Raw genomic sequence first — 10,764 nt, forward strand, 5'->3', positions numbered from 1 at the left:
TGCTTAAAAGTATTTTGACAAAGATAGTAATTGAGTTAATTACATGCAAGTACAAACTACAAAAATCAATAATATTATTTGTTGAAAGAAATTCGATGTTCTGCATAATTGTTAAAAATTAACTCTCGATTGCTCGAAAATGAAGTGAAAATAAAGAAAAGTAAGAAAAACGATTGATCAAAGTAATTACGAATTTCATGTTAGCAAAATACTTTTGAGTGTTACCTTAAATGTTAACTCAACTTTCTTTTTTAAGAACCGCAAATTCATTCTGGTATTTCAGAAACGCAATGACAGTGTTAAGTTACAGAAAGAAATAAATTAATTATTGCGCAAGTAAATCATATAACAAGATGTGTATTTACGAGAAGAGAAGGGTCGATGACTTGTAGTAGAACTAAGATGAAATATTAGAACTTGATCGATTATTTCACGAACTGCAAACATTTGAAATCTCATATAGTATTTATTTTCGCTGTATAGTACATGGAACGAGATATCGTTGATTGAATATTCTTAGATATTTATAAATAATCGCTGAAAACCGGTTTCTGTAATTCTCCATTTGTAAATTATGTCTTTAACGGATACAAGTGATTCATTCGGCAATGAACATCCACTGCATGACAATTCAGAAATGAATTGGCAGATAATAATTGAATACTCGAAATCTTCCAGCTTTTTCTCAGATATGTTTGAAAAGACGGCCTGAATTCTATAAAAACATTTTTTCTCTTCAATCTGATTTGTTTGAATAAAAGCTCAACCTATACGAAAATTCTGGAGAAATATGGTATGGGTTGATATGTAATCAACAGATTCATCCTAAGAGAACCTGTTTCTTCAACTTTATTCGATTATCAATGACGGAGGGTGAACAATTTCATTGAAGAACCTCCAGGAACATGTCAACATTAAAGTACGTTCAAATTTTTTATTTTCATATTCTATTATCAGGTAAAATATCTTGGGCAAATGTGTTTGCAATTTGCCAACTCGCTATCTTCGTTTTTGCCGCCCCATGGCAAGTGCCCCGGTTTGCTCCCCCAACCTTGATCCAACGCTGGGTGAATAATAAAGGCGACGTACCTCAACGGAGCAACGACACGTTGTACGTCAAGCACAAAGTTCAGAGACTTCACAGATTGGATTGAATTCTGCCAAGGGAGAATTCAGAAGAGAGGGGGTAGTGGACTTCAATTTGACGAAGTACGACGCGTCAATGTGATTGAATTAAATACAGTCAAAATGTATCGACGTTAATCAATCGAAATTTTTTCTCCGTGTACAGACTTCTGATACAGCGATTCCTCAAATTTATTATAGGTAATGCTTCCAAAGTTAGCAGTCTCATTGTCAGTTTGGAATCAGCTGGTTAATAAGTTGGATGTTTTTGAAGATAGCGATTTCACTTATTGCGGTTAAGTAATGACTCCATGACGTATATCGGATTGAAATATGACTGATCTTAAAAATTCTTTTATTTTCCAAAATTGTGTTTCGTTAAGACGGGCTTTGCCATTATCACCTGACCTTCAATGATCCATTCTGACCTATTACCGTTCAAGCTTATCTCCGAGCTGCTATCTCGAATATAATTCAAAATTCACGTAATAAACATTACGCAATGTTATCATCGTTCGGTTTAAAAACAATCGTCATTATTATCTGTATCTCGGTCAAAGTTCCTCCACTCGACTCTTAATTCAAGTTTCAAATCGGCGTACGCCTTTCTGGAAGCTCATCTAATATGTAATATTCTTAACAAATAAAACGCGGCACTGACAACGAGGCGATAGTTTCCACTAAACGCTTGAGTACACAGTTTAAACGATTGCAAATCCAGTTTGTACAAAATGAAGAAGGTGTTCATATACGCTTTCACTTTCATGAGTCTGTTTTACGCAGAAGTTGGTAAGTTAAAATATCATCGTAATAACTGTCGGCAAATAATGACGGACAAATATAACGGAGTTTGATATTTTTTAGTCAAAGGAGCTTCGCAAGATTGGCCAGAGACGGAGCTAAATCTGCATCGTGTAAATCCGTACAAACTAATGTTGCACAAGAGAAGTATCCCGAACTCTCAGGTCTGCATACCGGGTACTACGAAACGCAAGGAATGCAACGAATGCCTCTGTGTCGGGGACGGTTCAGAGTGGTCCTGCTCCAGAATGGAGTGTCTTCAATTTGCATCAACACCCCGGAGTTCCGACGACGCTTCAATAAATCCAGATCAAGCGAAAAATTTGCGTCGTACGAAGCGAAGTATGAGCAAGAATTTCAGTATACATATACGAATGATTGCAAGTCAACTATAAGCAACCTCGGTAGTCGGGTCTAATTTTTATTCTACTTCACAGAGTTACTGATCCAGGGCCCCTGTGATAGAGCAACGTACATGTACGAATGTAACCATTGTTGGTGCGAACCTGACAGCTGGGGCGGCCATTACGCCTGCACCACGAATCCCTGTCCAACTTCTACGTCGCGTACAAATGCCTGAACAATGTGTTTGCTACATGTAAAACAACTCGAAAAGTGTGGACGAGTTTTCGGACTCTCGAGACGTTAAATGAAATGTAGTTACTTCGTGATTACGTGTGACTCGAGTGTCGTTTGTGAAAATTTAATAAATACGATGCTTTAAACAATTGTCACGTCTGCGCGAATGTTTGTTATTTATAAATCTCGTTCCCACTATTCACCTTGACGGTGTAACTTTGTGCACTGCATAAATTCAAATTTCCACGCGTCCATACAGCGCTGTACGGTCTTAATTGTGTTTGCAAACATAATTATATGGGGCATTGTCAACTCGAGCAATGATTTGCCCGCAACATGTTTGATTTGCTTCACTATATTTTAAATAATTCTCATATCTCAAAAAGATTATCAGTATAAAATATAAGGTTTTTGTAAAAAACCGATGTTGAGATGGGTCTGAGTAATAAAAAAAAATTAACGATCAGAGAAAAAACTCTGAGAAAATTCGGGACTGCTTTTTTGAGATCGGAGAGTTGTGTAAATAATCGTGAATAGAATGAAAAATGGTGAGAGAAAATCGTTCTCCAGTGGACATGGAAAGCTCCATTATATGAATTAGTAATATATGTGTTCGGAAACACAGAGTAAAAGTATGCACTCGTCGCTTCAGTGAAAAAACAAAATTCGAATACGGTAACCATGGTTGAACGTTGTATAATCAATTCCCAAGTATTTCCCAAATGATCATTCGAAGTTTGGTAATAAACATACACACTGTAGAGTTGCTGCAACATATCAGGTAGCGTTAATCATACGATTGCTCGTCAGCCGTTGAACGACTTATGAATTATGTGATAAAATTAACGAGTGAGCGATTATTCTTATACTCGCTAAATAAGTTCTCTGATACCTGGCACACATCGGCGCAGATGAAGAATTATATCGCACTGGTCACAAGTACCGCAATGGGTGTCTATGACCCAAACACGCAATAGTACCAAGAGAAGGTAGGTGAAATAATTAAATTCTTTCGTGTAAAAATACCTTTAGCTTGTGAGAATTTCGTAAACATTGATCTGTGGTGTAGAGTTGTTTAGTCTTTTAATGACGAAGTAAATATCGCAGGTTGAATTTAACGAGAGACGTAGAGAGGGAATTGCCATTTGTCCGATCCCCTTGTCTGTGAAACTGAAAATTATAGTTGATTGCGTCATCCGCTTTCCAGACTTCTTGAAAAATATTGTTCCGATTTGGATTCGCTATCGCATCTCCGTCGCGACGTCAAATACTTTTCTCGCAGTATTCATCCTTGGCTCCTGATTCCCTGGTTCCTTACGTTCCGTGGATACGAAATTATATTTAATTCCGATTCTTCGGTGAGCTGCGTTACTCCTTTTCGGGCATTCAGCTGATATTGTTGACAAATTTACTCGATAATGATGAAGAATCTTCCAGTATGCTTTTTGATTCTCGTGGTGTTGGCGATTGGTAAGTAACGTTATCAATATATCTTGAGGCCCGTCAAACTTTACGTCAATCGCCATGAGTCTTGTCATAATCATTGACCATCGAATGAAATTCGCGACCCATTTGTTCAAGCTCAGTAGTTATTTCGATATTTCGTTAAATCTAGTTCAGATTTTAGTTTTTATTTGTTTTTTATTGAACCATTTTTCGGTACTAACCTACCATCCGATATGTTCTAAAAGGAATCCACGGACACCCAAATGGCAAAGTACGGGAACAGATTTGCACACCAGGGACACAGACTAAGGTAGACTGCAATATGTGCACCTGTTCTGAGGATGGAACTGCTTTGGCCTGCACTAAAATGATGTGCGTAGAAACACTAAGAGAATATTTGAATGCGAATGGCTTACGAAAGCTTCTTAATCAAGACAACCCGTTGCTTCGTACCAAACGAGGTTTTTGAATTCACATTTGTCTAACTGTAACCAGCTGCTAAATGCATTTCAACTTCACTCTCCGTTTGACCTTTCAGATCAAGTCTGCGAGCCTAACAAAAGTAGAACAATGAATGATAACATGACATGCCGATGCAGAATTGACGGAACCAGCGAGAACTGCTTCAAGATGTTCTACCAAAGAATTGACTAATGTCTGAGGAAACAACGCAATTTCCTTCCCACGTTGAAGCCAAATCAAGGAGTCGTGAATGAATAATTAGGTACTTAGTTTTCACCTGATGTTCTCTTAATTTTCGTCACACGAGATTGTAAGGAAAAAATGAAAACGTTTTGGGAGCGCGTCATTGTTATGTGTAACCGTTAAAATACTATTGTTAATTACAATAAAAAATTTCCTTATTTACATATTTTCTAATCAGAAAACGGTACGTTGAAAAACATGTTGACACACAATTATTTTATCATGGAAAGCTTTTGTGTGTTTGTTTATTAATGAAATTTACTGGAAATTCTTTTTTTTTTTCGATAACTGTGTAAAAATAAAATTGTATAAATTAAGTCTTCTTTTGTTTCGAGCAACACTTTTTTGTTGAAGTTGATTACTCACTTTATCGATTCATTTTCATTCATACGAATTAAAAATTGTCTCTTGAGAACTGTTAAGCGTGTTTGATAGATTAGGTAATGACGAGTATGTGAACCTTTACCTGGTTTTTATTTTCTCATTACGTGAAATTTGAAAAGATATCAACATGGCATTTTCAGGAGTAGATGTTATTATCAATCCTCCGCCTTGTTGTTACTTTGTTGGATTCAAAGTCTTCTCTCGAAATTTAAATTTTATAAAAATTAACTGTGTTTTTTACACATCGATATACGGTTAAGATGATCTTGTCTTAATTCACCTTAGTTACGTAGCATTATTGGTTAGAAGATATTTTCAATGAAAAAGGTTGAATTGAACTTTTTGACGGAGAACTTGTTACTACGTATCGTTACTTTCTACTTGCTCGTCTTCCCAAGAGTGATCGAGTCCTTGTTTCCGCTTGATGTGCTCTATTTTTGGCCGCGTACATTTACAAGTCAAAAGCTTATCGATACGCCTTATTTGATTTCCTGAATTCCGTTATGAAAGAGCGATGTACCGTCGAAATTTGAACCCATTCCGTTCTTTTGTTTATTTAATATAAGAAGAAAAAGGGTTTTCTCGGCCGATAAAGGTAGGACTGCTACATAAAGTTAAACGGAAAATCTTTTTACCAGTAAAAATCAGAATCAGGCCCCCGTTGGATTCCTTACAGGATCTCCGCGATTTTCTACCTAACTCGACTTTGATTGATTTTTAGTGTTTTCTTTGTTAATCAGCCGACTCGGTATAGCTATGTGCATTGGTGTTAGATGTTTGTTCAGGTTTTGGACCAAGGTTCTTCTCTTGACCGTGAAACACTTCGGTTAGATTCTAATTTTCTTTTATGGTTGAGCGCCAATTGCGAAAAGCAATAGATATTTTAATTGGAGAGTAGATAAGAATCTCAGGGTGTTTGGAATTACTTCCTGGGGCCAAGTTCAAATTTTTTACTCGTAAACATGGATTGCAAGAAATACTTTCAATGATACAACTAGGTTAGAGGTAACCTTTGGAGTTTACATATAATCTCCGTTTGTTTGATCAAACTAACACAGGTGTAATTACAAAATTATGGGATATTTACTATTATAGAATTTAAGGCTCTTATAAATTAAAAGACAATATGTATAATTAAATCCCAGATTTCCTTACATATTATATTTCCTTTCTTTTATATTGAATGTGATTTAACACTTATTTATTTACCTGCGATTTATGAAATCTAAATCCTATTTTTTTTTCTAGTCCAATAATTCTCTATTAATCTACGAATCTGATCTACTTGGAAAATATCGATACAGGATGTACATTTGCTTTAAAAAGGAGAAACTCGAAGAAGCCAGTTGGGGAGACCCACGTACACCATAAACTGCTCGAGATAAATATTTTTTACAGAATAGAACAGGCTTGAGCACTATCGTATCACAAGCGCTGTCTATCTGCAAAAAGGGTATGACGAAACATTTTGGATAACCGGAGTACAAACAGATCTGCTTTTTGAATTTAAAGAAACAGTCGGAATAACCGAAGTACAAACGAATTTGTTGTTTATTGCTACGCTTATATATGTTATCTCTCTGTGCGTAAAGCAGTTCCTAATACAATAAAATGCTATTGGATACTTTCTAAATTATCATCTTTTATCATTAACAAATTTCTAGCAATTCTTTTATTGAACATAACGCCCCTTTCTGTAAGGGTATGTTTTGACACGCAACAACCACTTGGACTGCTATTCGCCTTGACGATCTAAGTTTATGCACTGTATGAATTCAAATTTCCATGCGCATATATGGCAAGTGCTAATTGTGTCTGCAAACATAACTGTATGCATTACTTATACATGCATTCACGAGCGCCGAGCATATGTATGCACTCGTCGTTTCCGTTAACAAAAAAATTACAATACGATAATGATGGCCGAACGATGTATAATCAAGTCTCAGATATTTTACAAATAATTATATAAACTTTGGTAAACATATACATATATAAATATATATAGTTACTGCAACATATCAGATAGCGTTAATTATTCGATTGCTTCTCGGCCGTGGCCGACGAATGAGTTATAAATTATGTGATAAAATTAACGAGTGACCCAGTATTTTTGTACTCGATGAATAAATTCTCTGATACCTCGCACAGAACGGTACCTACAAAGGATAAAAAAAAACTTGACCACACTAGTCGTAAGTACCGCAATGGGTGTGTAGACATACGTGCAATAGAATAATCAAGAGAAGGTAAGTGAAATAATTTTTTCATGTAAAAATAACTCTATAACGCTAATTTTTTGATCCGTTATTGACGGAGTAAATATCGGAGATAATGTTTGACGAGAGACCTTGAGTGGAGATTCTTGCTTTTGGAACTGAGAAGTGTAGGTAATTACGTCAGCCGCCTTCCAGTCTTCCTGAGAAATGTTGTTCCGATTGGGATTCCCTATCGCATCTCCGTCGCGACGTCAATAACTTTTCTCGCAATATTTATCCACGGCTTCTGATTGGTTAGTTTCTCACGATTCAGGGATTCGAAATCATATTTAACTCGGAGTCTTGGGTGAGCTGCGTTACTCCTCGTCTGGTACTCAACTGATATTGTTGGCAAGTTTTCTCGATAATGATGAAGAGTCTTCGAGTGTGCTCCGTGATTCTCGTGGTGTTGGCGATTGGTAAGTAACGTTATCAATATATCTTGAGGCCCGTCAAACTTTATGTCAATCGCCATGAGTCTTGTCATAATCATTGACCATCGAACGAAATTCGCGAGCCATTTGTTCAAGCTCAGTAGTTATTTCGAAATTTCGTTAAATCTAGTTCAGATTTTAGTTTTTATTTGTTTTTTATTGAACCATTTTTCGGTACTAACCTGCCATCCGATATGTTCTAAAAGGAATCCATGGACACCCAAGTGGCCAAGTACGGCAACAGATTTGCACACCAGGGACACAGACTAAAATAGACTGCAACACGTGCACCTGCTCTCAGGATGGAACTGCTTTGGCTTGCACTAAAATGATGTGCGTCCAAATACCAAAAGAATATTTGAATGCGGATGGCTCCCTAAAGCTTCCTCATCAGGACAACCCGTTGCTTCGTACCAAACGAGGTATGCTGTTTTTGAATTGACATTTACTCAACTGTCACCAGTCGCTAGGTACATTTCAGCTTCACGTTTCATTTCACCCTTCAGATCAAGTGTGCCAGCCAAATGCCGTGAGAATATGGGATTGCAATACTTGTCGATGCAACCCGCAGGGAACCGCCGAGGCGTGCACCAGGAGTATATGCCCAAAACCTCAGGAACTTCCACGGGTACGACGTGACCTCCCCAATCCTCTGAAATGCAAGCCGAATGAAGGCTTCATGGATGATTGTAATCACTGTTGGTGTTCGCGGGATGGTCGTTCAGCTGCTTGTACCCTGATGGCATGTCCTCCTAACAACCTTACGAGACAGCGACGTGAGACTCGCTGTACACCAAACGAAAGGTTCATGGACGACTGTAATCATTGCACATGTTCACCCGATGGTCGGTCTGCGATATGTACGCTCATGGCGTGCCTGCCAAAAGATTTTAAGCCGCCGTCTCTTCGGACATAGGCGACATTGCAAAACTAGGTGTTCACTCGATGGTCAGTCAGCTGCTTGCATATTGATAGCTTGTTGTAGAAAAATTAATCCACTTAATACACACAAGCCCAAAATAAATTTCGGAAAAGCACTGAAAACGTCAATTCTGTGGGAGTTTTTATATATTTAATATATCTTCAAAAGATTTCACCTCGGTGTTAGCTTAAGTGTCTGTAAATATACGTGATACATTTGTACGCGATGTAATATTGTGAATAAATGGTTGTTGGGTAGACATTAATAATTTGGAGCCTATTATATCATCCGCTTACCAGTATATTTGCATATCGACCAGCTGCCTCTTCCTTATCTCTCACTTGACAAAGTCGAGAAGGACTGAGATATTTGAAATTACAAGCCGTGACGTGACGCTGAATTACAGCGTAACCTAGCAAAGTCGAAAATACAATAGAATAATAATGATAATAACAACCAAACGTGGTTATTTGACGTAATTAAATGTTGATGCGGGTTTTCGATAAAAGGTAACCGCTTAGTAACTGCCGGAAAAATATGATACCCAGGGTCATTTTGGAACTGTGTACATCATAAAGAGGTTCCGAAGTGACGAAATAATGACTGTGACACGTTCCACCAATAATATTTACTATGCTTACGCTTAACATCGATATCCAATCATCACCTCGGCAGATGAACATCCGCTAAACAACTCTACAGATTTAAACGAAGGTATTCGGCTAAACTATCAGAAACTCGATGATCACCTTGCGATTCACTCAACCGCGTATGCGCCGCGATACCTGAAGCATTGATTAATATTCACCTCATGTGTATGCACGTGCCATGTATTTCCAAACTTCAGTACTTATTAAGAAGAGAATACAAGCATCGGGAAGTACCTGGAGGTATTTGCGGGTTCGCTTTGTTCATACCCAAGCCTTTATTTGCTCTACGCTTTCTGACTGACGTTTATACTGCGCTGAATGCAGTTTCAAGACAGATTGTTGCCATCGTCTAGTGCTGGCATCAGATTCTATCGCGCGAATGCGTCACTTACATTATAAAATTTTGTAACCATACGAACTAAACAACAGCAGCCTTTTATTCATTTAGTAAATCGAATTTACAAGAACGGATGTCTGAGATCTTTTCTACTCTACTCCATGTGCGTCTGGTACTTGTCAGCACTGAAATTCAGTAAAAATTTATCCGTCATAATTGTAGGTGACATCAACGTACGATTGCCCAACATTCTGAGTATAATTAAGATATGATTGCATTTGCGATTGCAGCGTACACTTCATATTGTACTCATATATTATTTTTTTCCCTTTCAATCGGCAGAAACTCATCAATTCTGTTTACGCGGAGTTATAGACTGTCACACATTGGTGATTCACTCGTGTTCATCAATTGTATTGTTGTTCGAATTATATGTATCACCCTTTTGCAATCCAGTAAAAGCTGTTTATATTGATATGATATCAAAGCATGCCGATAATCGGCGAGTCAGCTAGACGCTTCATAGGTTATTCGTAAAAACATTCGGGATTTTCTGCAGCTTTCATCACGCAACGGCATTTCCGAGTAATCGATCTTCATATATCCGAGTGTGTCTCACTTGACCTATTTGTTTCTCAATTTTTGATCTTACATAAATACAGCTGCTGATAAGTGGTACCGTTTTTGAGAATGCTAACCTTCGATGGAATCGGTCGCGTTGCATGTTTGTCTTTCGTGAACCAAATACCCACAGACAGACCAACTGTGTTTGAACTTTAACCGTTCTTTTTATTTCGATTCAATATTCCCCACAGCACATTTAATTCTAGAAACAGAATTTTAACTCATACATCTCATACGGTTCTTTCTGCTTCTGAGAATCGAATGGAATAAATTTTGATAAAAAACTACTTACGGCCGTAAGTAACAGTAATAATCTCAACGCAATTAAGCTACGTTAATATAAGTCACGAAAATGTGCCGTGATTTTGGTTAAAATTGTGACAAATTTTTTAAACGCTTCTTGTCAGCTTGCATGAGCTTATTACGCACAAGTATTGTATAACACTTGAACTTATGAGCTTACATATTGATTATCTTCCAGTTACCAGATAAAAAAATG

At 37.3% G+C, this 10,764-nt stretch overlaps 3 protein-coding genes across 6 annotated transcripts in view; 2 read left to right on the forward strand and 1 right to left on the reverse strand.

Moving 5' to 3' along the window:
- The window catches only part of LOC107222823, a 42,688-nt gene that overhangs the window by 6,765 nt on the left and 25,159 nt on the right, over positions 1–10,764 (reverse strand). The window lies entirely within an intron of this gene.
- On the forward strand, positions 1,698–2,654 carry LOC107222824 (pacifastin-like protease inhibitor cvp4). Its single transcript, XM_015662339.2, has 3 exons — positions 1,698–1,914; positions 1,990–2,268; positions 2,364–2,654. Exons 1-3 carry the CDS (start codon positions 1,857–1,859, stop codon positions 2,504–2,506), a joined length of 480 nt encoding a protein of 159 aa, XP_015517825.2. The 5' UTR covers positions 1,698–1,856; the 3' UTR covers positions 2,507–2,654.
- LOC107222825 (pacifastin-like protease inhibitor cvp4) lies at positions 3,402–8,919 on the forward strand. 3 transcript variants are annotated; one of them, XM_046738665.1, is made up of 4 exons: positions 3,402–3,494; positions 3,713–3,975; positions 4,197–4,412; positions 8,239–8,919. In XM_046738665.1, exons 2-4 carry the CDS (start codon positions 3,924–3,926, stop codon positions 8,646–8,648), a joined length of 678 nt encoding a protein of 225 aa, XP_046594621.1. In that variant the 5' UTR covers positions 3,402–3,494; positions 3,713–3,923; the 3' UTR covers positions 8,649–8,919. The 3 variants fall into 3 exon arrangements, with proteins under 3 accessions (XP_046594621.1, XP_046594620.1, XP_015517821.2); XM_046738664.1 differs by lacking the exon at positions 4,197–4,412 and adding an exon at positions 7,939–8,154 and having other exon boundaries at positions 3,417–3,494; XM_015662335.2 differs by lacking the exons at positions 3,402–3,494; positions 3,713–3,975; positions 4,197–4,412 and adding exons at positions 7,573–7,717; positions 7,939–8,154.

The sequence above is a fragment of the Neodiprion lecontei genome, chromosome 4, assembly GCF_021901455.1.
Source record: "Neodiprion lecontei isolate iyNeoLeco1 chromosome 4, iyNeoLeco1.1, whole genome shotgun sequence".
NCBI classification, from domain to species: Eukaryota; Metazoa; Arthropoda; class Insecta; order Hymenoptera; family Diprionidae; genus Neodiprion; species Neodiprion lecontei.